At 42.6% G+C, this 26,994-nt stretch overlaps 2 protein-coding genes across 9 annotated transcripts in view; one reads left to right on the top strand and one right to left on the bottom strand.

Moving 5' to 3' along the window:
• Window positions 1-5,024: 5,024 nt before the first annotated feature.
• On the top strand, window positions 5,025-11,176 carry TSSC4 (tumor suppressing subtransferable candidate 4). Of its 8 annotated transcripts, none has more exons than XM_082194703.1 (4): window positions 5,025-5,183; window positions 7,229-7,339; window positions 7,847-7,917; window positions 9,128-11,176. In XM_082194703.1, exon 4 carries the CDS (start codon window positions 9,214-9,216, stop codon window positions 10,246-10,248), a length of 1,035 nt encoding a protein of 344 aa, XP_082050829.1. In that variant the 5' UTR covers window positions 5,025-5,183; window positions 7,229-7,339; window positions 7,847-7,917; window positions 9,128-9,213; the 3' UTR covers window positions 10,249-11,176. The 8 variants fall into 8 exon arrangements, with proteins under 8 accessions (XP_082050829.1, XP_082050830.1, XP_082050833.1 ...); XM_082194707.1 differs by having other exon boundaries at window positions 5,046-5,118; XM_082194706.1 differs by having other exon boundaries at window positions 5,059-5,134.
• Window positions 11,177-11,785: 609 nt separating this feature from the next.
• TRPM5 (transient receptor potential cation channel subfamily M member 5) overlaps window positions 11,786-26,994 on the bottom strand; it is a 47,813-nt gene continuing 32,604 nt past the window's right edge. The window contains exons 16-26 of the mRNA XM_082192953.1: window positions 25,600-25,695; window positions 23,779-24,037; window positions 23,269-23,387; window positions 23,014-23,146; window positions 22,284-22,458; window positions 20,800-20,968; window positions 19,129-19,307; window positions 18,316-18,448; window positions 16,874-16,946; window positions 16,043-16,133; window positions 11,786-14,222 (exon numbers count right to left, since the gene is read on the bottom strand). Coding sequence (XP_082049079.1) covers window positions 14,119-14,222; window positions 16,043-16,133; window positions 16,874-16,946; window positions 18,316-18,448; window positions 19,129-19,307; window positions 20,800-20,968; window positions 22,284-22,458; window positions 23,014-23,146; window positions 23,269-23,387; window positions 23,779-24,037; window positions 25,600-25,695 — 1,531 coding nt within the window. The 3' untranslated portion in view covers window positions 11,786-14,118. The remainder of the gene's footprint in view (window positions 14,223-16,042; window positions 16,134-16,873; window positions 16,947-18,315; window positions 18,449-19,128; window positions 19,308-20,799; window positions 20,969-22,283; window positions 22,459-23,013; window positions 23,147-23,268; window positions 23,388-23,778; window positions 24,038-25,599; window positions 25,696-26,994) is intronic.

The following is a 26,994-nucleotide window of genomic DNA, read 5'->3' as shown; positions in this document are numbered from 1 at the left end:
TAGCTGGAGAGATGCTGTGAGCTGCACTACTGGTTTGGGTGGGAGGGGGTCCGTGGGTTGCAAGATCGCTGGGGACTGCTTCACTGATGCGTCTGGCTGGGCCCCAGTGCCTCTGTCTCCAGCCAGACATTGTCGTTTCCCTGCTGTGGTTCTCCTTGCTGCGTTGCTGCAGTCACCATTGCTGAGGCTGCCGTGTGCTTGTGGAGCCTCCGGGGACACTCTTTCGCCAAATGGCCTGGATCCTCGCAGATGTAACACTTCCTGTTCCCTCTAGGAGGCTTCGCTTTCACTGCTGTCGGTGCTTGGGCTCTGGCTGCTGACTGAGCCCTTGCACCTCCAACCTCCATCGGTTCCCCTCCCCCTCCAGGCGGAGGTGTGGATTGCGCACGCGCTGCTTCTCTTGGAACGAAAGAGAAACTTCTCGCTGCTTCGCGCCCTCCACGTCCTTCATCTCTGCACCATGGACGTTCTTCCAGCCTCACCCCCACAGTCAGCGCCCTTTGGACCACCTCCTGCGTGCTTCGGGGCCTCTCCCCCCTTGCAATTTCATCCTTGACCGCAGAGCTTAGACCCTCCCAGAACAGGTCTCTGACAGGGGGCGAATCCCGGTCCCACTCTAAGGCACTGACCAGCGCAAAAAAGCGGGCGTGGTACTGCCGGACGCTTGCCCTCCCTTGTTTTAGTCCATGAATCTCCCGTCGGGCAAGATCCACATCAATAGTAGACAAAAAACACGCATCCATCGCTTTGATAAAGGCATCTGCATTCTGAAGCGCCGGATCTTTATCCCTCCACAAATTGCGTAGCCACGCTTTAGCATCCCCATGCAAATGGGATAGTATGAACCCCACTTTCTCTTCCTCATCTCTAAAGTCTTTTGCCAGCAGTTGCAGTGCGCACATTACGTCTGCTCGAAAATTGGGGTACTGTTGTAAATTCCCATCGAAGTGAGCCACAAGCCCTCCTGCTCTCCGTGCCAACCCAACCCCCTCCGGTCTGGGTCCTGGCTGCCCGTGTTTAACCCATGCTTCAAACCTGGCGTGGAGATCTCTGTAGGCGGCTGCCGCATCCTCCTCCCTCTTCTTGGATGCCAGTACCTCCGCGTTCAATTGGGTAACTGCCTGTTGCAGCGCTGCAACTGTCTCTGCTTCCGTCATCTCTGCTAACCGTCGTGAGCTTGCTCCCAAACACCGATCCCCTCCTCCAGCTGCCTCTCTCTCCGCTGCGAGATATCAGGTGTCCGAAGCTTTTGTGAGACGGGTCTTACTGTCAGGGCTGCCACCCAGTCCCAGCTCACATAGGACCAAGTCCGCCAGCGTTCACTTTATAAGAGTCTTTATTAAGTTACAGGTTTCATTTCCGAACTGCAGCGTGCAGCTCTACACCTTCTGCCCTAGGTCGGCGAAGACCCGTCTGAGTCCCCGCCTCTTGCACACCAGCTTAATACCCTAGCCTTGCTCCACCTCCTTCGCCTCTCCCTACGTCTCTGGGTCCTTCTGCCCCCCTGGGCCTCCTCCCTTCTACTCTCCTCTGACGCTGACCCCCCTGATCCTTCTGCCTCCTTGCGGCGGGCTTTAGGACCTGGCTCACTCTCCGGGCTGCTTACTGCTCCAGCTTCCGCTGCATTTGAACTTGGCGCGCGCGCCCAACTCTCTACTTTCCTCTTAACCGTTGCCTCGCTCTCTGAGGAGGGCGTGACCACCCCTGACTCGTGCCCTCCCTCCTGCTGACAGCCTCCGGAACCCGATGCCTGGCTACCTTCCTCCCTGCTGCTCTCAGTCTTGAGCGTGGGTCCCGACTTCCAGCTGCTGCCGCTCTCAGTTATGAGCGTGGGTCCCGACTTCCAGCTGCTGCTCTCTGAATCTCCTCTGTTCCCTTCCTCCTGGGGTGTCCCCCCGGATCCCCCCCTTGCTCTGCTCACTGGGGCTCCCTTTTGGGAGTCCTCTGACTCACTGCTTAGGCTTGGAGATCTCGGGTCGTCATCATCACTCATTTTCCCTTCGGATTCCTCCCCCTCGCTCTCTGCTTCCTCCCTTCTCTGCGTCTCTGCTCCTGAACCCCTGACATCACCAAAAACACACACTGCAGATCTCGAAATCCGTTGCTATCGCCTCAATCTCTCAGGGCAAGGTGTTTTGACTAGTTCCCCAGGCCCTGATAAAGAAGGAGCATTGGCAAAGAGGGAGTAAATGTAAAATGCGAAGAAGAAGAAGACGCTAAGCCATTCACACTGCCCTTCTTGCCTGCAGATCTCAGCACCTGCCATTGAAGTGCATTTCTCTGCCTTTAACAGCTACATAGTAGGAAGACAGTTAGTCTGTTCTGCATCCTGTAGAAGGATGTCATTATCATCACTGCCAGACTTTCTGTTCCTCTGTGGGTGGGTGCTTTTAAGGTTAATGGCATGCAAAACTCACAGAGGTTCCTACCAAACCCCCACCTCCACCTCTCCATCCAGGCAAGTGGGAGACATTATCATATTCCAACCACACAAAAGCACTTGAGGAGGGCAGACACGGGGTAGGGCATGGCCTGGAGGGAATCCTGGGGGCCAGAAAGAAAGGTCTGGGGGGCCACATGTGCCCCATCCTAAAGGGTCTCCATAGCATTGTGATGCCATAACCAAGACCTGTGCACCTTCGCTGAAACCTAGTGCCATCTCCCACCAGCACTTTTCTTCCTGTCCCATGGCCATAATTTGTTGGGGTCAAATAAGGCTGTGCTTTTCCCAGTCCAGACAGATGCGTGTTAGGAGTTTGTGTCTTCATTGCTTCTGTATGCGGGGGGGGGGGGGGCACACTATATCTTGAAACAATGGGAGAAATGATTCACATCCACCAAGCTCAAAACTATTTTATTCATGAAACTGCACCTTATGTCCCCAAACTGCTGCTCTATGAACGTCTATTATATCACCATACATAAACTTTTGATTTTCAGTATGTTGTGCATGGAAGTATTAAATGGACCTTAGTCTGGGCAAATCCTACAGTACTGCTTTAAAAACAACAACCAACCCTCCCTTTTAAAGGAAGATGAGAAAATTTTAATTCTCATCATGTCTGTTGTTACTGCTGGCTGTATCTGGGACAAAAATGGCTCACTCTACATAAATTACTGTAATTAGCAATCCTCCATAAATTGAAACTGATGTTACAAATGAAAGGCAGCAGTTTGTATTACAGATGGCTTCTCTGTTTTTTCAAGACTGTCCTTGGGACCACAATTATAACTTAAACTTGAAGACATGTAATCTTACAGGGGCCTTGTTGGTTTCCTTTGATCTTCTATAACCATCTAAAACAGGGGTAGGCAACCTAAGGCCTGTAGGCTGGATCCGGCCCAATCGCCTTCTCAATCCGGCCCACGGACGGTCCGGGAATCAGCGTGTTTTCACATGAGTAGAATGTGTGCTTTTATTTAAAATGCATCTCTGAGTTATTTGTGGGGCATAGGAATTCGTTCACACACACCCTCCAAAAAAATATAGTCCAGCCCACCACATGGTTTGAGGGACGGTGGACCGGCCCATGGCTGAAAAAGTTTGCTGACCCCTGATCTAAAATACGTCCAGGACAAATGTGTGCATTTGCTAAGTCCACACCATACATTTAAAGCACATTCCAAAGAATTCTGGAACGCCCCCCCCCCGCAAAAAATAATAATCCTGGGAGCTGTAGTTTGTTGAGGTGCTGGCAACTGTAGCTCTGTGAGGGGAAATCTACAGTTGGCAGGATGTGTTAAATGTGCCCTAAATGCATGATGTGGGTGTGATTCCCCTCCCCGTTTAAAACAGTGTAGAGTACAAACCCTCCCATTTTTAACACTTGAATATTTGCATCAGAACACAGGAAATATGGTGGCCATGTGTTTTACTTTACAGAACACATTCTTCTATTGGGAGGGCCATCAGAGGGCAGGCCTCTGTTTGAAGATGTCATCTATTTGAAAGGCTATCCAATCCAAGTCTTGTATAAAGATAATCATAAGAAAGGAGAGCAGCTAATTAAGCAGGTGCACAGGTCAGGTTATGCGATCAAAGTCTTTCCCATCTCTGTGAGTTGCTTTCTATATCTAGTTTAATTATAGCAATTAGTACACTTAATTTATTGCCTTCAAGGGCTCAGCATACACATGGTGCAAGTTTCCTGTGAAATCATTTCCATGCTACACAGCTTTGCCCATACAGTACAACCTTCTGCAAAGATTTCTGCACCCGGGGAAGTGTGAGGGAGGAGTGTCGAATACCTGCATGGGCGTAGCCAATGGGGGGGGCTCCCCCTCCCAAATCAATAAAAATCAATAAAACTGCATAGGTAACTGAGGTTCTGCGCCCCCCCCCACAAAAGGCTTGCCCCCGTAACAAAAATCCTGGCTACGCCCATGAAAACCAGGTATATACACCTCGGCAATCGTTACCTGGCCTGGAAGAAATCTTAACGGCTTTTAAGTCGTATTGTTAGTTATTGGGCAGGTGTGCAAATCGTGTGCATAAGCAAACAAAGAAAACGCGATTGAGATGCAAGCAGACACGAGAGTAGCGACGTGGGATGCGCAGGCAGATATTGCAAAATCGCTCGCGTTGAGTCCTGGATTTCTAATTGCAAGTGATAACAAATATATCCCTCATGTAGCAATGAGAGGTAAATCCAGCTCAGTCGTCTAGCCCCCGCCTCCTCAAAAAGTGCCCGCCCCCTCCGCTCAACTTGCTAGCGTGCAACTGTCAGAGACGCCAACTCAAAAGCAAGCGGGATTACGACCGCAGCCTTAGAACTCTTCTAATGTTTTCCTAACTCTACGGACCATGGAGGCGCCCACTTCACGCCATAAATATCCCTCTCCCCGCCGCCACCAGTCGACGACGATAATAATAATGAAGAAAGCACTACAGTTCCCAGAATGCATCGGGAAGGGAGGCTACGAGGAGGACGAGGCTGGTCACTGGGCCGCGATTTAGACGAGATGCCTTCTGGGATATGTAGTTCACCCGAGGGCGGCTAGCGTAGGATTCTGCAGCGACCAGCGAGGCGGGGAAAGACTCCATGTCCCGGCGTGCGTAGGGAGGACGGCGCGGAATACGGCAGGCCGTGGCTGGAATTAGGCACAGCGGCGCCGCGGGTGAGGAGAAGCGGAGGTGGGCTCTGCTCGCGGGGGAAGAAGTTGATGCGTTTGGCGGGACGGAGGTAGGAAGGTCGGCGGCGGGGAGGAGTTTTGAGGGCGGGAGAGACGCGCTGCTGTTTCTTTCCCCATCGCAGGTGCTGCTCATTCCACGCGGGAGGGAGAGGACTGGCGTGGGGGTGTCTAACGGCCCCGAAGACCCATCATATTGTTTCCCACGGGGAGCCCCACTCGCTAATGGGCCTGTATCTGTTCCCTGGTTGCATTTATACCCTTCCCCACACGCGCCTTTTCATTTCACCCCCCACAACAACCCTGTGGGTTAGGCCGGAGAGGAAGTGGGCGGCCCAAGGTCACCCGGGGAGCCCCGTGACCGAGTGGGGGGGATTCGAACCCAGTTCCCTCGTCTGTGACCATTACACACCAACCAACCAACCAGCCTGGTCGTCAGAGGTACGAGGCCTCTGGAGAACAGGGCCGTTTATGGTTAATTGTCATTTTCCTCGATGAACTGCTTTGCTCTGCGCCGAAAGCCATGTAAACTAGCAGTCTTCGGCCTTTTCTTTCTTTGGATAAATTTTTATTAGAATTTAAAAAGAGAGGTGCAAACATTATTATATCTTTTTTAAATCCAAACTACAACGTTAATCTAGATAAAATCACAGATCCAGAGGAAAAGGAAGAGAGAGAAAGAAGTAGAGAGATAGAAGAAGGATTCTAAGATTTTTTAAAAGTTAAAGAAACTAAAGAACTCCCAGTTCTTCATCTGTCAGCCATATACAGGGTGAGTCCTTTAAAAGAGGCCCTGTGGATACAGAGTGCACATGTTCCACAGGGCCTCTTTTAAAAAAACTCACCCTGTATAAACATCATCCCACTCATCCACTCCAGTATAACACCCAGCAGGACTATTTTCTTTAAATCAACATTATCTTCAGCCTTCAAACCCGAATGTCAATATTTCTTTTTCTTTTTCATGCGAAAAGTTTGTAAGTGGTTTCCAATCTTTAGTAAATGTTAACAGTGACTTTTCTCTGATTAAACATGTCCATTTTGCCATCCCAGCTAAGCTCAATAATTTAAAACCATACTTGCCAAATAATGAATTTGGAGACTCAGGTCTATTCTCTTTTTAAACATGTGGGTGGTGGTAATAATTCTATTGTGAGCCACCTTAGATGCGGCTTCGACATGGGTTCTGACTGCCCCTGCTTGAAGACCCAAGATATAAATCAGTGATGATTGCTATACAGAGCTTTGGCTCAGTGGAATAGCACCTGCATTTTCATACAGAAGGGCCCAGGTTCAACACTTGACACCTCCTGGTAGTACTGGGAGAGAACCCTGTCTGAAATCCTGAACAGTCACTGCCAGTCAGTGTAGACAGTACTGAGCTTATATGGACCAATGGACTCAGTATGACAACTTCCTTTTTCTGTTTTTTATGGCAGCACATTTCAAGTTAACTATGCTCTGTATAAAGATGTGCATTTCTCTTTTTTACCTTCTTTGAATCTACTACCCATCATTTTCACTGGGTCACTAAGTGGGAGAGATTTCTTTCAGTTTAGCCTCCCCTGGGTTTCTACCCTCACCCTAAGACTGAGCTGCTGCACACATGAGTCTGCGCTTGCCTTGGTTTTATAGTCTCTCTTACCCAAGTATTGAGGCGAGAGATAGCAACTCTAGATGAAAGCACCTGAAAACATCAATAGCCCTGATATTTTGCATTTATATTGCACTTTGGAGTGTTCAAAGCACTTACAGATTTCTCATAACAGCCTTATAACAGGCTTTGGCCCTGTTCACAATAGCTGTCAGTTAATATAGTTTTAACTAGCTCTTAACTCTTGTTTTGCATCCCTTGAAATTTATAAGTCGTTTGCTAATGCTCAGGGCAGGCAGATTGATATGTTTGGATTGAGAAAAAGTAATTTCTCCATAGCTCATGTTGATTAGAGATGAGAGACTTGGGGAGGCGGGAATTGCCTTCTTTGTAACAAGTTACTTTCTTGACTTTATTTTCTGAAGCTTTTTCCTCTATCATATAACTCTCTGAAGGCTAGAGTGCAGGGGAGCTGTTTATTTATTTATTTTGGCTTTCCCACAGTTCAAATAACAGGGATCAAGATAGTATGGAAGATTCTGAAGGGGACTTGTCTATTCTGAGAGAAGCCATCCTGTTTGAATTGCATCCTAATCAGATCATTGCAAAGAACCTGTGAGTCTTTTCTTTCTGGAAATTATTTTTTCATTTTTCTATTTACTGCCAGTAAGAAACAGCCAAAACCTCCCTTTAGGGGGCAAAACAAACCAACCAGAATCCACATAATGTAGATATGTTTGGGGACATTTAAATTTGGCCCATTGGCTGTTAAATTAATGTAAGTTAGATTTGGTTCTGTTCTTCTGATACACCACACATGACTTTTGGATAACAGGGTTGCTTATTTTAGTTGATGTGACAATTTAAATGTTCTTGCACATCTTACACATCTATGTAAGTTGCACATTGAAGTCCACTACCTGAATAGCTGTCTTTATGACCATATAAAATATGCAAAGATTCTGCTTTCCAGCCTTAAGAGAGGATTATTTGCAGATATTATTGTTAGTACAAGGCTAGAGGCCACACCTACCCAAACAGCAAGTACTATTAATGTACTATGAAATTTCAGCTCCACTTTATTTATTTGCGCTGATGATATGTCCAACCTCTTACTGCCAGGGTACAACATCTGAGAACCTTGGTGGCTTTAACTGACCCAGAGGATGGAATACTGTTTCAGACTCCAGATGGTGAGTGGCTAGTAGATTTATCCATGCCTGTTTACCGTCACCATAAAAGAACTTTCTTCCTGTACAATTCTTCCCTTTTAGGGAATTGGTCACTGGAGACTAAGGAAAATGCTATTAAGGGCCACTGAATGAGCCTAGCACATGAATGGGTTGATGGGGGTGGGGATGTCAGACTCGAGAGATAGAGCATGATAAATATATGATAAAACTCTGGTGTTTGACATGCACACAAAGGTACCATAGAAAATTCAATGAATCTGGAGCATCTAGTCCCTTTGTCATTTTTGTAAGGCATTTTAGGAACATGTAAGAACAAAATATTGTTCTTGCTATATTCCAGAGTTGGATAGAAGTCTGACAGTACCACATCAATGCAGATAGTAATAAAAAGAAACTACTGAGTTACAAACCCAGTAGAAGGAATTCACTTTTTACAAAAGGAGAAAATGCCACTGTCCTACTAAATAAGGTTTTAGTTTTCAAATGAGAAGCAAAATCTTGCGCAACTATTCAGGGGCAGCGAAAATTTAGTACTACCAGACTCAAAATTATATGTCACAGATTTTGTTAATTTGTAAGTATTAGCCTAGAAGAGATCACATTTCTCTGTCTTATGCAAGTGTTTCTTCCTTGCCTCATTTAAGACAGCTGATCTTTAGTGCCAGAAGACACTTTTGGCAGGAAGCTACTGATGGATCATCTAATTTTTGCAAAATTATCAGTTAAAACTAGCGTTATATTCTGTAAATCTATGTTCTGGCCTACTATATGGAAAATTGCTCAACTGGCAATTTCTGAAAGTTTATTATTACCTGTGCTATGTGGATGAGGATACGCTGGTAGATTTAGTTAAACAATGAATGAATGACAGAAATGGTTGTTTGTCTGTGTAGCGTCCCATAAACGTAAAAGTGTTTTGACCTATTCAGGACTACAGGACTACAGAATTTATTTTAGAGAATTTACTAATTGGCAGTGCTTAACACATTAAGTGTGGCTGGTTTATAAAAAACCAAAAGCAACTCCATCCAGAACTGTTTATCTGAGGCAGTAGCTGAGATGGGCTTCTCCTGCTAATCCTTTTCTCCCTCCATCCCTTCTTTTGTATTGGATTTTTGAAGTACATGAAGGGCAGGTGTCATGGTATGGTTTCCTTTTCACAGTTGAACTTCACTGGGTTTTTTCTGTTTTTGTTTCATTTTTGTTCCAGGCTTTAAACTCCCCGGGCAGCTGGAAAACTTAATTGGCTGCAGCAAGGTCTAAGCCAAATTAGTATAAGCAAGCAACTGCCCAAATATGGGTGATGAAGGTGCAGGTGAACCCTTCATGGGTATAGTGGCTGGCGGGGCCGCCGATTACGAGGGTGTCCTTCCTTCAGACACAATTTCTCTGAGTGATTCAGATTCAGATGACTTTGGGTTTCCTGGCGATGCTGAAGTTGATACTGTATCTCCTGAGGAATCCCTTCCTTCAGATGATGTGGGTAGTAGATCAGATGAAAGCGGTGACCCTTTACACAGCAACCAAAAATCACCTGTGCAGCCGTTTCACCTGAAAGGCATGAGTTCAAGCTTTTCCCAGCGCAGCCAGAGCATTTTTGATTGTCTGGAAGGGGCAGCCAAACGAGCAGTGCCCTCAATGGCTGAAGATAATGAGATTGATGGAAGATTTAAGCGGCCTCTGCCTCCACCCAACATTTCAAGCAAGATTGCTGCAGAAAGCATTGGAAGACACAGCAAGCCACCACCAGCTCCTAAAAGTTCTCCAGCAGTTCCTGATTATGTTGCGCACCCAGAACGCTGGACCAAGTACAGCTTGGATGATGTTTCAGAGTCCAGTGATAAGACCAACAGATCAATTGCCATGGAGTTTCTGGAGGGCATGAAGAAGACTAGAGGGGAAGAGAGGTCAGCCTCTCCTGAAAGCTACACCCCATCCTTCAATCAGGATCCCTCCAGTTCTGGTGCTGGAAGGATTGTCTTTACCAAACCCACAAAAGCAGGCTCAGATAGGAAAAGAGCTGCCGCCAAGGAGGATGAAGAAGACAAGCTTAGTGATGCAAACAAAGAACCCAAAGAGAGCCCTCCAAAGAAGCCTAAGACCCAGAACAAGGAGGAGGGTGTACTAGACCCTTTAGATATAAAGGAAGCAGAGGATTGGAAACAACCAAAACTGGAGGAGTTAAGTGTTCAAAGAGGATCTGGTGTAGATTCTTCTCAGGCAGATGAAGAGACAGTGGTGGGAACCATGGGATTCCATGGTAGCAAGAAAAGGAATAGGAAGCATTTCCGACCCAAAGCCAGCAATGATGAAGAGGAGGAAGAGTCCTAAAGCTGGATAAATTATAGTGTTTTTAAAGAAGTGTTTCCCTAAAATTATTTTCTTCATTGTTTGCATGAGTTTTGGCTACTTGCTTGCTTTGTTTAGCATACTTGGAGCTGTGACTTAGATATATTTTAGCGTTCCATTTACCGATTCCATGATGTCCCTCTGTGTTGTAGTATCAAAACTAGACAAAATTTTAGTTTGCAGTGGTGCAGAAATGTCTACAAATACTCTGCCTGTAAAGGATCATCTGGTTGTTGTTGTTTTTCACTTTTGGAACAAATCTTACAACTGCATACTCCTCCAGATTTTGTTGAGCTACTGTTTTGCTTAGCACTTTGTGTAAAATCTTTTGACTAGTATCCCATCTCTGAGTACTGGCAAAACATGCCATGTGAATGAAGCCCAAGATGCATCCAAATATACTTGCTTGATCAAACAAAGGTTTAGTACAAGCCCATACCTCTCCACACTGCCAATGAAAATAAAAGCACAGTAAGTAAAAGCCATATGCTGTAGAAGGACTGAAAATGGGAAGTATCTACATGCTGTAAAATGCAGCATGGATGTCCCCTTGTTTCTATATAGCATGGTGCTTGATAGCAACAAATTAGGATCATGGAAGCAAAGCTTGCAGGGAACACGCACACATTTTTTAAAAGCTAGAAAAGACAGAGCCAACAACCAGAATAAGACTTCATTGGATTATGAAATATGAAGAATGATCTCAGCACTGAATACCCACTACTTCCGTCCTTTGCAACTGTGATGCTTCCATCTGCATATCCAAGAGCTGCTCCCTAAAGTAAAGCGATTTCATAACAAATTAACTGGATTTGTTTGGGAATTAAAGGACTTAAAACGGACTCTTTCACAGACCTACTATGTGATCCTTTTCATATTCTCCTTGGTGTCAATAAAAATTTTAATTGCTGCTTTTTTTGTCCAAAGGTATGTGTGTTAGCAACTGGTGATGCTTGTCAAGACTTGACAGGTATATTTTCCCCACCCAACCCTACCTTTTCCCTCCAGCAACAGCTCTCTTCCACCCTGTTATCTCTGTCCATTCATCCACAAGCTGCTTCAACCTATTACGAGCTGTAGCAGCAGTTATTAATCTGTTCTTTGGTGGTTGTAGTGGAATCAAATTGGTTAGGCTCACCTTGGGATGCTGTGACGGAAAAAGAGCTTTTCCTATCTCTCATTGTTTTGGGCCCCTGACAAATTTCCCTCACTCTTGACTGCTGGTTCAGACACGGGAGTATCTGATAAGGAGGAGAAAGGTAGCCATTTAAATTGCACAAAACCACATTAAGGCCATCATGCAATCACTTAATGAAAATATGTTTGCTTTTAAAAATCACATATATATCGTATTTTTTGCACCATAACACTCACTTTTTTCCTCCTAGAAAGTAAGGGGAAATGTCTGTGCGTGTTATGGAGGGAATGCCTACGGGTGGCATGCCTACGGATTTTCCTCCTCTAAAAACTACGTGTGTGTTATGGTCGGGTGCATGTTATAGAGCGAAAAATACGGTAATGGTTTGCACCTGAACTCCAGCTACTCAGAGAGCCAGTGTCTGGAATGGGGCTTAGAATGTTGGGAGAGCTGGGTTCAAATGCGCACCAAACCCAAACAGTCCTATTGGGTGACCTTTAACCAAGCATGCAGCCTAACCTACTTCCCAGGGTTATGAGGATAAAAAGGAGACTCATATGCTCTGGTAAGGGCAGGATCACAGGTATGCAGCTGCCTCACTGTGCAAAGCTGCATCTACCCCAGCTGGCTAATTTGGTCCACAGACTTTAGGCTCCTCACTACTGGTCTAGGGAGCATTTCCTTCCAGCATATTTCATTTATTTCATCAAATTTATACACCACTTGATTGTTTAAAAAAGCACAAAAAACCCTCAAAGCAGTTTACAAAATAAAGCAATAAAATTATCACTATGAAAAATTAACAGTAATTTAAAACATTTGAAGAGTTAAAATAACAATAAACCAAAAAAATAAGACTCACATCAACTTTCTTAGCATCTGGGTAAGATGATAAATTAAAAGTAGTTGACAAATTAATAGTATTTATAAGCTGAATCTTCCCAACTTTAAAAATGTAATGTGGCAACCATAAGCCAGCCAAGTAATATCTTGCAGCGCAACGATGCTGAGATTTCAATATGTCTCTAAGGAAAGGAACTTCAGAACTTTTAATTTCAGTCTGCAAGATGGGAGCGATCTGCATAAATGTTTCTCGCCTGCATTTTATTTTTCTCCCTTATGAGCTAATGAAGTGGCTTTGCAGAGCAAGCTAACTGTAATCATGAAACATTGTCATTTCCAGCATCACCTTACACTTTGGTGCTTAATTTATGACACATCTGCATGCTTTGACGTTTTACACATCTGTGTTTTTGAAAAAGCACCAGATCTCATTTTGCTGGATCTCTTGGTCAGCACTTCAGGGGGGTAACAGCTAGCTTCCACCTAGTGCCACCCTGCCCAACACACACACACACTGCGGTGTGTCCACACCCATCTTATTCTAGTGGCAACTTCCAATGACCTCAGACATGTTTGGGAAATGTAGAATTCTGAAAAAAGTTGGTCTGCTTCAATGCTGACTAGGTGCTTGTGTCCTACTTACGTCAATCAACTTGCAGCTGCAACTCAAAACAAGTAGCTGTATTCCATGGGGGGAGGCATTTTGTCATCTAACAATATGGCATTGAGCATATGCATGTGACATTGTATCCTGGACATGTTTTTGGAATAGTCCTTCGCATGGAAAGATGTACCCTTTTAGCTGAACATTAATTTTTCTAAACTGTCACAATGGCTAAACTCTGGATTTCTTTATCTGATGGCCCAGTGAGCGGTAGCTTCTGAGGTCCTATTTATTTACTATTAAGAAGTCCATGCTCTTTCAGAACCATCAGATGTAGGTCCCTTGTGGCCAGACAAAGTGCTTTCACCCCCAAAAGGTGAGTTAAGGTGCATTTTCTGCATTGTTCACAGGGCGTGGGAGTGAGATAAGGTCATTTTTCCCTCATTAGCAGGCATAATAGCTGCATCACTATCAGAAATAACAGCAAATGAAGCACTTTCTGATTATTGCATCTCTATGCTGGGAAGACTTACCTACTTGCAAGCAAATGCTAAAGGTAAAATAACAATGCCAGATTATTGTGGCAACCTCGCCTGCCCTTGTGAGTGCAGTAGGGTTTAAGAGAGCTTGTTCAGTAATAGTGTTTTACTACTGCCAGTAGTAAAGACTTGTTGCAGGTGATAGAACCTTGCTGGGAAGAATCTTCTAAGCAGCTCTTTGTTTTACAGACAAACCTGGTGATCCATTTTTTTAACAGCAGTTGTGATATGTGGAAGCTTAAAGCTGCGGCTTTACAAGCATAGTGCTATTTTCCTCAATAGTACAGAGATCTGTCAAAGTAGCATGTTGGTTTATTTGCAAATTAATACTCTGCATCGTAATTGGATTTTTTAACTAGTTTCCTTTAAGAAGGAAAAAGTATGTGCAGAATGTATTTTGTACATATGCTGATTACTGTTGCTAAGAAGGTTTGGAATGGTCTAGCATGAGTGGTTTATTTGCATGGCATAAATTAGAACAGCAGCACAAGTTTAAACTTCGGACTGCTGAGAAGGTGATAGATTATTGGAAGCAATCAGTCAGCATTTATAAGGCTAATAAATTGGATGCAACGCTTCACCATAGGCTTTTTATATGTTTGGTACGGAAGACAGGGCAGTACTCGGCCATCAAAAGAAAAAACCCTTTAGGTAGTTGAAGACCGTGATGAATATGTCAAAAAGTCAATCAAAAACACAGCAAAATGTTTGATCTGCTGCAAGTAGCGTTAGTTATCGATGTACATCATGTCATCTTCAAGCTGATGGGTGTCTTCTCCAGCTTCATTGCCTTCTGGTGCAGGCGTTTGATTTGTGCCTGTGGTTATGAAACCTGTGGAGGTTTTTGGAGTAAAAACACTGGTTAATATGAGCAGGTATGACAGTTGTTTTAGGCCAGACAGTTTTACTGAATATCTGCAGAGCTATTTCCTTATAATCCCTTTCATCCATGATATCTGGGTTTTCTTTTAAAAGAAAGGGGAAAATCATTGAGAGGGTTTTCTTACATTTTGTGCCTATTAGAATTCCACCACCAAACATCTATATACTACCGTATGTCTTATTTGTTTCAGTTGGGCAGATTGATTAGGCTGTAGCAGCAAGAAGAGGATAAAATATTGCAGCACCTTAAAGGCTCATCAGATTTATTGTAGCATAGGTTTTCATGGAATAGAGCCTACTGCATCAGATGCATGAAAGGATTGTTATAGTTTTGCACACAGACCAAGATGGGGGAAGGTTTGGAGAGAAACAATAATGAAATGCAGAGATGGAGTAAGGTCTGACATTTTTCTTGTAGTTACAGGTAGGTAGCCGTATTGGTCTGCTGTAGTAGAAACAAAAAAAAAACCAAAAAAATTCATTCCAGTAGCACCTTAAGAATCCAATGTCTCTATTCAGACCAGGTCTCTCCATGGTTTTAAGTTTGGTAATAAGTTGCAATTCAGCCACTTCTCTTTCCAATCTATGCTAAGTTAACACCTGTAGTTATTTTAAGAAGCAAAGGTTTGTTTCTGGTTGATGGTGTTAAAATAAGCATAACTAGGAAGATAGCATCTTTGGTTACTGCTGCTGTGACTGGGCCACTTGCATAAATGCAAGCTTTGCATAGAAATGTCACAGACTTTCCTGGACTCTTGCGTTTCCTGGCCTTTGGCTTCACTGTCTAGAATTATTCCTCCTCTGTAGTGTCTGGTGTGCCAAGTAATGATAAGACCAACAAAGTATTTTCTTTTCAGCAGCCTAACATGGCTTCCCCTCTGGAATTTGTCACTATGGAAGGCACTGGATTTAGCCAGATGAAATAGAAATCCATTAATCTCACAAAGATGCACATTAATATCATGAAGAGACAGAACAGATATTTTTCTATCCAAGGGCAAACAGTTAGATACAATGACCTAATGCATAAGCAAGGGCTTCCCTGTTAGCTTTGGAACCAGCGTATGCTTGCATCCCTCAATGCATGTGAAGAGCAGCTGTCAACTTAATGGAGTCCACAAAGCTGAGGGAGCTGAAAAGCAGACTGTATGCTTTGAGTGCTTATCTTCACAACTGAGCATTTTGATCTGTACTGCTCAAACTGATTCCAGGGTGTAAAGTTCCAGTGGAAATATTAAGCATCATGACAGGTTCAAGCATGAATCTCTCTCTCTCTCTCTCTCTCTCTCTCACACACACACACACACACACACACACACATACATATCCCAGGTCTGGAACTTGGAAAGCGCATGATGCAGCAACCTTGCTGAAAGTCTGGGTTTGATTAGTGCTTGGGCAGGAGACTGCCAAGGAACCCCATGTTCACCACCTTGAGTTCAGTGGAAGAAAAAGTACCTTAAGTAATCTCTGTAATTTTTAACAACAACACACTTTTTGATAAACTGTGTGGGCTGTTTGGGGAAGCTTTTAATGTTTAATAGATTATTGTATTTTAATATTCTGTTGGAAGCCGCCCAGAGTGGCTGAGGAAACCCAGTCAGGTGGGCGGGGTATAAATAATAAATTGTTGTTGTTTTTGGGTATAAATAAATTGTTGTTGTTGTTGTTGTTATTTTCTACTCAGCCTTTTACTGCTGATTTTTCTCTTTAAAAAATGTTTTACTTTTGTTTTTTTACTTTCAGAATCATTCTCTGCACCTTACTCACGTGTGTAGTTCATAGGTTGTCTGTTCAAAAAGAAGCTGTTGTTGCTTAAGGTGTCTGCCATTGAGGAAAGGGTAACTGTGCAGTAGGAGATCTACAAAAGAAATGGTTTTGGTATCACCAAATCTTCCATTACCATTCAAAATGACACACTGGCGTTGCAATCCTAAAGAGATCTGGTAGATTTGCTTGCGATTTGAATACATTTTTAAAGCACCAATTAATCAGCTAAAGCATGGCTTCACAGTTGCATTTTTTAGCTCTGTTGCTGCTGGTGAGGACCTTGTCTCTAATCTACATTCAGCCAGTGACTTATGGACCTTGGTCTTAGGTGCCATTTGAATGAATAATATTGAAGGCAACTTGCTGTATCTGCACTAGTTTAGTAGGGATGTGAAGGGCGGGCGAAATCCTTGCTAAGGTTCAGAGTCCAAACTTTAGACCATAGATTGAAAATGAAGGCAGAGATAAAACTGGACTGGAAAGTTTCCTCACTAAAGTGGGAAAATGAAGAACTCTTGACAGTCTGATGGACAAAAATACCAGTTTGAATGGCAGGGTGCCTGATCTCTATAATTTATAATTTATGTCGTTTAAAGATAGGTTAACAAATTCATATTAGCATATATGAGGAATTTCTTGACCAGATATTAGTTAATCAACACATCAATTCTATTTTGTCCAAATAAGCTGAGACATATTATCCTGTCTATACAATGCTTTGTAAGCAGATTTTGGAAAGAATTGTGCAATTAAATCCATGCTAAAAAAATTCTATAGCTATACCCTGCATGAACAAAAGCATAGCTGAAACACAAGAAAAAGCATTCTTACTTGTGATTCCAAAGATCTAAGCCGTTTCTCTTGCTCTTTCAGACCATTAAAGTACTTTGAAAGATTGTTCACCCTGTTTTGAGGGGGGGGGGGTGAAAATCAAAACGGTGAGCAAAGAGGTAGGCACTAGAGGAGTTTAGATAGACATTTTATTGGATCAAACATGGATTAGACTCCAATACATGACTGGGACAGTGGTCATTGGGTCTGTTGCAAAGGATTCAGTCCAGTGAAAGTAAGTTGAGAGTAAAGTCCTTCTTTAATGTAACAGTTAAATTGTGTAAATAGAAAGGGCAGTGGGATTGAATCTACCTTCCCTCCCCCCAGCCCCAAACTGGCTCACACCTGCCTATACTGACTCTGTTTTTCTACCTGCAATTCTTGTTCCCCGTTTTTTGAGCAAGTGTGCAAATTGTGGTCATTGGTGTAGGTCCCACACGTATACAGGAGTTCATACAGTTGAAATTTCCATGCAACACTTGCTAAGTTGCAACTCCTCCATGGGCTTTCATCTGCTCCCATCAGTGATTCTGTGGCAGAATACATCCTCTCTGCTTTACAGAAGGGTCATGAGATTTGGACAGCAAATGGCTTGAATGCATGCTGTGTTCCTCTAGTTCCCATGCAAAATCTGTTTTCTAAGTAATTGTGCCCTGAGTAATTTGGAATGCTTTGGTTACCCACTTAACATAGGGAAGGAACTGCTTATCTTCTGTCTCAGAACCAAACTAGGCACTCACATGGTGACTAAATATGCATGGACTGGTTTATAAAGCAGGAATGGTTTTGTTTGTTTGTTTTTAATTTAAATGGAGTGGGGTGGACTTCTAGGGCTAGAGTCAATCTCGGGAGAACATTTTCAGACAGTGTAGCTCAGGGAGACAAGAGTGAGTGCCTTTCACTTCCTCTAGAGATGGATGAATTTGTCAATTTTGGGTTCTCAGTTTCTCATCATTCAGTTCTAAATTTAAGCCCTTGTAAAAATTAATCAGCATTTTAATGCAAATTTCTCTTAATATACACTTTTTTCTGCAATGCAATTTCTCCTAATATAATGCTTTTTGTATCTTCATTTGCAAGAATATCTGCATTTTAGGCACTTTGCCCTAGTATGTGCATCTTTCTACACATTACTTGGCTGGAGAATTTCATTGCAAAATTTGGAGAAGTGCCCGTGTTGAAGCGTGATTCTGTTTCAGTTCATGCATTGTTGTGGAAAATGAGTATTAGATAGTTTTGCCTTTAACCTGAACTGAATCATTTTTTTCTCTCCCTTCCCTAAGTTCCTCTTTCCATGCATTGATAGAAAATAAACTCCACCCATCCAGCTTTATAACCAAATCAGTGTTCACATGTTTAATAAACACAGACACAAAAGTCTGGTTTGGCCCTCAGTTAGCATCAAAACAGAGTTTTGGAAGTCTCCATCCATAGATACGCACTTGTCTGACATTTTCTTTAGCCTTTCTTCACTGCTTTCTTTCTTCTTTGTTTCCAGATTTGCCAGGTAGTTTTCTTTTTGTAGCATCTCCCACATTATGATTTTTTGATCCAGACCTCCTGGCAGATCTCTTTCTATAGTAAAAGAAACAAAACATCACAATGTGATTAAGTTTGAGGGTTGGGGAATGCCAACCTGTGGGATAGAAGAAAGGAAGATCAGAGCTTAGTGAATCAGATTTTCCATGCAAAAAAATTATTGCTGTTCATTTATACTTAGTTCAAGGCGATGAGCTAGAAAATCTTGAATATGTCTTAAAGGTTTGTGTTCACTCCTAGAGCTCCTTCACATGCACACTTGATATAACTGGAGCTGTGAGAGGCAATAGCTCCAATCATCTACAGTATTAGAATGGATCCATGAGACCACTGCAAATAAAAGCATGCCCATTCCCCCTTTCTTTAATACTCAAAATCAAACTTCTGGAATGCTAAAAAAATATTAAATTATTAAAGACAGAGCTGTAGTTTCTAACGCTGAGTGCTATCTTCTTCAGTAATCTGTATCCTTTAAAAAAAATTTAGTAACTCGTCATTAATTATTTAGAAAGAACATTTAATTGTTATTGCACAAAATTGATTTTTTTTGAAAGCAGCTTTAGTCAGAAGTGAGCAGAACTATTGTATCAGTTCACATTGCTTAAAAGGTAATGTTTTTTAATGGAGGCAGTGCACATACTCGTTTGAGAATCATCCTGCATGTGTGGACCCTCAGATTGTGCTGAACATCTTACCATTACCTCTCTACAGCTTACCCAGATGCTCTTTTTTGTGCTCCGTCTTTTTAAAGATCCGTCTAAGAAACAGCTTAATGTGGTCAATAATGATGAAGGGAGGGGCAAACGCAGGTCGGCCGTGGTATTCGACAATCAAGTTGTAACGCTGAAATTTCCAGAAGATGTCTGCATTTCCCTGAACCACCTGAAAAGTGTAACTTGAACAGGGAGGGGGGAGAATCACATCAATAAAATCTCATGTTTATTTCTTTAAGCCACTTACATACTGCTTAATCACCAAAGTTTCTAACGATGCACATCGTGACAAAAATATATGGTTGGATAAAATCCAGCAAAATGAGTCCAAGACAGAAAACTTTCCCTATGATACCCTGCTGATGCTGGAATAGAAAGGTTTTTGGCAAGAATGTGAAGCTCAGCAAGGAGGTGCCTGGTCTAATCTCAGCCAGGAAGGAGTTCCACAGAATTGCTTCCAAAATACAGAATGCACAGCTTCTGGTGTATATAAGCAGTCCATCTGAGCCATGATGGAACATTAACAGTGACTCTTCCAAAGATCCCAGTAACTGGGCAGGGATATAAGGAGGAGTCTGAAGCAACAAAGAACTATCTCCCAATGCTGCATGAACCAGCTCTTAGAAATAATAATAATTCCACAACCATTATTTAGGGGCTTTTAAAGTAGCGTCTTTCCAAATGTGTTGTGTACCTACATTTACAGTTGGAAACAACTCATTTAAAGCACCTGTAGATTACTTTAGCCTGTATTTAATGCTTTTGTTTTTGGTTGGCTGTCACTCAGCTTTACAATAGGCAAGACTTTGACTTTTATTCCACCATGTACACACATGGGGAGGTACAAAATGTGTGCAGTCTTATTAAGATTATAAAATGTGCCAATTGGATCCAGACTTGCCTTTTCATATATGGAAGGTTTTCTTCCCTTTGTGGGAGGGACCAAGAAGCTGTGGGGCCACCCTGCTGGGTTCCCCCACTCCAGCCCTCAGAGCCACCTGCCAGAGCAGGTTTTCAGGGAGGGGAAATGATGGACCATAGAAGAAATGTGGAATTGGTGAAAATGTCCTCCTTCAGCAGGAAAGTCCCCTTCAGGAAAGTTCCATAGGTGTTCTACCCATAGGTTGCCTGAACCCATTGTCTTCAGATGTATTAAAATCTTTACAGAGTAATAGTGTTGATGTTTATCCATACTGGGCCCTGACGTATTAGACCCTTTATATGCACGTAGCGAAAGAGAAAGCTTCCCCTCTCCCACCTGTTCTAAATAATTTGTGTATATTTAATTGAATTCTGCAGTAGAAATGAAGATATTGCTTTCTTTGTCATGTTCTGGCTATAGTTGGAAAAAGCAATTACGTTTTCCAGCCCATTCTGAAGTAAATCAGCTGAAACCCATTTTAAATGGCTTGTGAATCACACTGACTGTATTAACAACTCTCCTGCTGAGAAAGTTGGGCGCCTCTAAGTTCCAATGAAATCAATGGCAATTAAGCACATCATTTAATATGCCAATGGGGCTCTGGTGTTTTTCTGGATTGAACTCGTTATGTGCAAAATGAAGACAGTCATCAATGACTGTCCATGTCTACGCTGTTATTGTTCGTACATTTAACCAGCGATTGTTGTATGCGCTTCCCTCTTTTTATAACAGGTAGGGAAAAAAATACTTGCCTGAACATGGCAATCAAGAGATTCATAAGCAGTACATTTGTAACCAGCAGGAAAATGACTAAGAGGACTATGACAAGCCAGTTGGCGTAGGCATTTGGGCACGACGATGCATTATCTGTCAGGTTTGCCATTGGGCTCGGTGTGCAATTTTCAAAGTTCATGCGAGATGCTGTAATGGATTGAAAACAAAGCAATTGTCACTTTGGGAAGCTACTGATTGTTAGACCTGTTAACTGCTGAGGCTGTTCTCTTTCTGCTGTGCAGATAAGCAAAAAAAAATTTTTTTGTTTTGTTTTTTGCAATTTCACAGCTTCAGTACCATGAGGTGTGCTTGATTTTGCATTGTTGCATAATTAGAATAATGGATTACCTTAACAATTAGCAGAACAAGCATTACAAATATAGTTCACACACACACACAAACATATTCAGTGACAGAAATGACATATCTCTATAATGCAAATCTCTTATTATTTTTACTATTATTAATTATTCATCCTTCACCCTAAAGTCCCAGGGTGGGTTACAACATTAAAATACAATATTAAAACAGTTTAAAGCAAAAGGAGAGGGGAGTTCACGACATGTGGCAGCATTAGGTTTGAGAACAAAATTTGTTTAAAATAGCCTGGCCTCCTTGGTCTTGAACATCAGTGTAATGTGCAGAAATCAGAAGGCGGAACTTTTCCGACTAGAGGTAAACATTTCCACCCGCCGCTGTGCACTCATAAAGGCAAATCTACAGTACTGCTCAGCTTTAGTGGGAACACTATTATCATTAAAGGTACCCTTGCCCGAACGGGCCAGTCTTGACAGACTCTGGGGTTTGTGCGCCCATCTCACATCTATTGGCCGGGGGCCAGCGCTGTCCGAAGACACTTCCGGGTCACGTGGCCAGCGTGACAACGCTGCTCTGGCGAGCCAGAGCCGCACACGGAACGCCGTTTACCTTCCCGCTGGTAAGCGGTACCTATTTATCTACTTGCCCCCGGGGGTGCTTTCGAACTATTATCATTAATATTTATTAAATCTTGCCCATGGGAACCCAAAGCATCTTACAAGCAAACAAACAAAAACCCACATTAAAACCAAGGAAGAAAAGAAATATATTAAAAACATCCCACCCACTACTAAAAGGCCACAGGTAGTTAAAGGCCAAAGGTCTGGTTATAGAGAAAAGTTTTTGCCCGGTACCTAAAGATACATAATGATGGCACTAGGTGAGCCTTCCTGGGGAGAACATTCCACAAATGAGGAGCCAGTACAGAAAAGGCCCATTCTTGTGTTGCCACCCTCTAGATGTATTGTGGAGGGGAGCACACAAAGAAGCGCCTCAGATGGTGATCTAGGGAACATTTGTGGAACAAGAGTGCAGCAGTGCTTGGGGGCCACGCTAATTGTAGAAACGATGCCATGGTTGCTTTCTCTTGTCATCCAAGTCTAAAACAACAGCAACAATAGGTCTTTTAATTCCTTAACCTTACAATCTATTTCATCCAGCGGAATCTGTCCAAATATGTGGAGATAGGGGCGGTAGAGCACCCTTCTGAAGATCCATTCTGCTCGACTGTCATCAGGATGGAGCAAGGCTTGTGTGGTCACGCCATAGGCAATGAGCCATACACTCAGGAAAAAAAGGAAGAAGAAAACATCCTTCATCTGTAAAAGAAATACATAGTCTGAAACCAAGACATAGATTAGGAATGTACAAAGGAGATAATTAAGGGACTGAGATTGACTTCTTGACAGGACTTCTCATTTCTTTATGGAACCAAGGCCCAGGCCTCTAGGGAGGGCAATTTTGTGCTACATGTGTGCCATAATGATACAGTGAACTGTCAATTAAATGATAGGAAGTCATACCAAACTGCTCCCAAGCAGTTGAGCAAGGTTTCTTTCTTGCTGTTGAATTCAGTCCATGTCATTAGAGTACTTTATTACTATTACAGGCATGGGGAACCTCCCCCAGCAGGATTTCAGTGTGTCTTTGAGAATGTGCCTTCCACGTTTCAAGTCCATGCACACACTCATGGTTGCTTGACCACTTACATTCCACTCAGGTAAAGACTACATGCCCTACATGCAGACTTCACTATACCCTCCAACATTTCTCCGATGAAAATAGTGCTACCCAGAAGGCCTGTGTTTGTTCCTTTGGTTTAGGAAATACTGTACATCATTGGTTTTCATGTCCATGTGAAATCTTGTACTTACCATTCTCTCCACAATGATGATCTTTGGGCCCAGTTGCTTATGGATGGCAAAAATATGAATCAGTCTGAGAGTAAACACCATAAAATCAATAGCAAGTACTGTGCGGCCATCTTGAAAGGTTGAATTAAACATTCTGGGATTAAAAGAGAAAATATGAGTCGACTCCCTTAGATCTATTTCATTAACTTTGCTTATGGAACACTGTATATCATACATACATGGTACCACACACATGAAGCTCTCAAAACCACAAACCTGCAGGTAACTCCAACAATGAAGAAAAAGATGGCCACCATATCACACTTGTTCCAATTATCTTCTACGTACAACTTGATTTTTTTCATTAAATTCATATCTTCATCAGTGAAAAAGCTCTGTAAGTTAACAGCATGTATCATTTAGTATAATGTTGCACACTTCCATGTCCCATCATTAACTTAGCATTCCAAAAGTAATTTGAATTAGAAATGTCAACAAGAATGTTGTTGTGTTGAGTGAAATTACCTTTACTTCATGGCTCTATAGATCTTAATAGCTAACAATACATCTTTAATGGGCACCGATGGCTGGTGGGGACTTAGCTGTAGCACAAGCTGCTTGCTTGAGCAAATGGTAGAGGGAAACAATTTGACTGATAGAACGTGGCCAGTAAAGGAGGAAGAAGATTTTGGTCGTGCACAAATGTGTCTATTGCACACGTGAATTCCCAGCCTCAACCTGTAAGATCTAGCTGGGTAGCTGAGAGCCATATTGTAGGTTACCCACCTGTCGGATTTCTTCCAAGACCAATGTAAATACCCAAAAGTAAAGTACAATCTCCTGGATGGATGGGCCCTTTGGTGGGGGTGGTTTAAAATCCACTAAGAGGACATAGGCAAACAGAAGGAGGAAGGCAAAGTACATGATAACATTCCCCATAAATACTGTGACAGGAGCAGTCCAGAATTTTTTCCATTGTGTAAACACAAATGTTGCACATGCTATATTTTCAGAAGCAATTTGGGTTTCTAACTGGGCGTCTCCCCTGAAAAAAAGAGAAAGAAAATACTGTTTTGTTTGCATTTCTGAGCAGTGGTCTGTAAAGCAATTTTATAGCTTGATTGTCAGATTCACAGGCTAAGGTAGCAGTCCTATGCTCAACTGCCTGGGAGTAAGCCCCATAGAATTCAATTGAACTTACTTCTGAATAGATATGTATACAATTGAACTGTGATTGTCATCAGTTTCCAGTTTCCTGTCCAAGGAGATCCTGAAAATTCTCTTTCCCCAGACTGTTCAATAAACATTAAGGGTGGTAGTCAACTGAGTTTTACTTAGAGTAGACCCTTTGAAATTAATGAGAATGCCCAAGGGCCATTAATTTCAATGGGCCTACTTTCAGTAAAACTTAGCTGACTACCACCCTTAGTTACTAGAGTGTAGCTATTGAGACAACGTGCTGCTATTGTATTTTGTTATTTAAACTTCTACAGCTCCAAACTCCAATAGAGGAAATTAATATGTAATGTTTATTTATTCTCTGTCTCATCAAAGCAAGAATAATATTCAGTACAACTTTGGAAAGACAAGTTAATGAAATCCTGGCTTTGTTGAAATTAACTCTGCATCTCCCATTGACTCCAGTGATAGACTAAACTATCCCCCCCCCCCCGAGAGACTCATACAGAAACAACTTTATATTATTTCATGTGATCCATCTATCAAGTACACTACACAATGGCTCCACTTGCGTGGGAATAATCTCTCAACTAAATGATTACAAGTTGAATTTGCATATCTGTGGAAAGTGGTTTTCTATGATCTGCACTAAACTGCCCGTCAGTTATCATACTGCAGAGCATAACTATTCTTTATCTCTAGCATTTTTAACCCCGCGCCAGCTGATGATGATATCTGTAGCGTGGTTTGTAGTTCAATAAAAAAGGAGACTCTGCACTCAGGCTTACAGGCTTGCAATCTGAGGCACCAGATCTTAAAGTTAGCCCAGCTAGGATGGATTTGTTAATTTTAAGATCCTCAAGGCAATTTCTCAATCTTGGTTGAGGGCTGCAAGTGCACAGCTGCTGCTAGAGTATTGATAAATATCCTTATAATGTTCAAGATATTATAATGTTCTTATAGGGCCAAGTACTGTGCATGGTCATCCCACCCCTGTCTGCTCTCGCCCCCCCTCCCATTTTTAAAGTCATGTTCTCTGTACACACCAGAAAGGAGACAAGGATTTCTTCACTTGATGCACATTACCAGATTTGTTTCCTCATACCAGCACCCACCGCCCCGCTTCAACTCCTATTCAATTAAGCTTTCATCTTAACATGGATGTCTCAAATGTACACACCTCAGCTTAACAGCAGCTTACATTTTCAAATCAGATGGAAAGGCTTGTGGCTACATGTGGTACAGGATACATGTCTTGTGTACATGGCTCCAGACACTAGCAGCAGGAATCAAAGGTAAGATGTGCACAGCCTTAACTTGTGGTTTTGCCTACCCACCTCTGGTTTAACCTCAGTTTAATCTCCAAGAAATGTTCTCTTTCGTTACTCTGTTTTGAAGCTTCCAAATAACATTACATTGCAATCTTACCTATCTACTTCCTTGGGGAAAAGCAATGTCCTTTCAGAATCCGGGCTGTCAAGGTCTTTGCATGATTCTGGCTCCTGGGCTGATTGTGTTTCCTCACTGCAAAGGAATTGATTTACTGAAAGATATTGGAAAGCAGTTTTCCACTCCTGAGGTGAGGGGAGACTTTCAGTGCTGAGCTAAGCTTGATACATCAAGCAAGGTAAGGTAGCATAAACCACTTGCAATTGTCCTTTGGTCATTGGGGAGGGGAGCGGGGGAGAGCAGGGTCATGCGCACCATACCTGCTCCTGATCTCCACATGTTCAACTGAAGATCACTACAGAGGCTATATTAGGATCTCTCTCTAGGTGTTCCTTTGGTTCCCCTCCACATAAACTCAAAGAAGGATTTCTGTGATTTTCTGGCTCTCACTTATCATAGAGATGATTCTCCACCACCCCGTAAGATGGAGTTTAAAGTGCTAAAAAGGGGCAGGGATTCTGTGGCTCTCCATATGTTGTTGGACTACAACTCCCATCATCCCTGCCCATTGGCCATGTTGCCTGGCACTAATCCGAGTCATGATCCATCAACATCTGGAGGGCTACAGTTTCCTCATCCCTGGGAGAAATGAATAAAATGCAATGTATTTCTCTAACATTTAGAAGTGACAGTTGACTACTTTGTATGAATTTCTGATTTGAATACTGTAATATTTAGGAAGGTTGGCTTTCCAGTAAGACACAAAATTATCCTACTGGGAAGCCTGTCCCCTTAGTTTCATTTAAATACTTCTGATATAGTTAATAGATACTAACTAAATTGAATCTACTCAGAGGCAGAGACATAGGAGACCTTACACATAATCCAGTTAAAACTCCAGCCTAGTGTCATAAATGTGTCTTTCCTTCATTCGTTTTGGTTTAAGTGAGTTTGTGGATCAGACTGAAGTAGGTTCTAGAATCTAGATATTTACAAAAGAGAAGGAGATGAGGCCAGGAGCTGATAGACATTGATAGATGAGAATGTACAAGCAATTGAGATAATGTCTGGTCTGGCACCTAGTATGCTGTTAAGAGTGAAAAACAGACACTGATAGCCTAAGAATCTGCACAAAGTATCCATCATTCTTCCATTTGGGCAGAATAATCATACTTCTGAGATATGGGATTTGAAAACAGTTGCCACCTTTTTTCTCTATGGTAGAGACTGAAAAAGTAGCATGACATGCAGATATTAAACTGGTGCAACTTCCTACATGATCACATCTGCATTCAAAGAAGAGATTTAAAGGGTGCTTACAGTGTTTTCCACAGTGTCTACACTATGCCAGTCTACTTCTGCTCCCAATTTAATCCGGGTTTACTCTTTCTGTGGAAAACCCAATACTTCTTTTTAAAATTGCTGTCAGTGAGC

Source organism: Podarcis vaucheri (assembly GCF_965113315.1).
Source record: "Podarcis vaucheri genome assembly, chromosome: 1".
Taxonomy (NCBI): Eukaryota; Metazoa; Chordata; class Lepidosauria; order Squamata; family Lacertidae; genus Podarcis; species Podarcis vaucheri.
The sequence above is the reverse complement of the archived record's forward strand: the minus strand, read 5'-3'. Positions and strand labels throughout refer to the sequence as shown.

What these genes read in the sequence shown, in the direction of transcription:
- TSSC4 (XM_082194704.1), top strand. Translation starts at nt 9,214, where the DNA reads ATGGGTGATGAAGGTGCAGGTGAACCCTTCATGGGTATAGTGGCTGGC.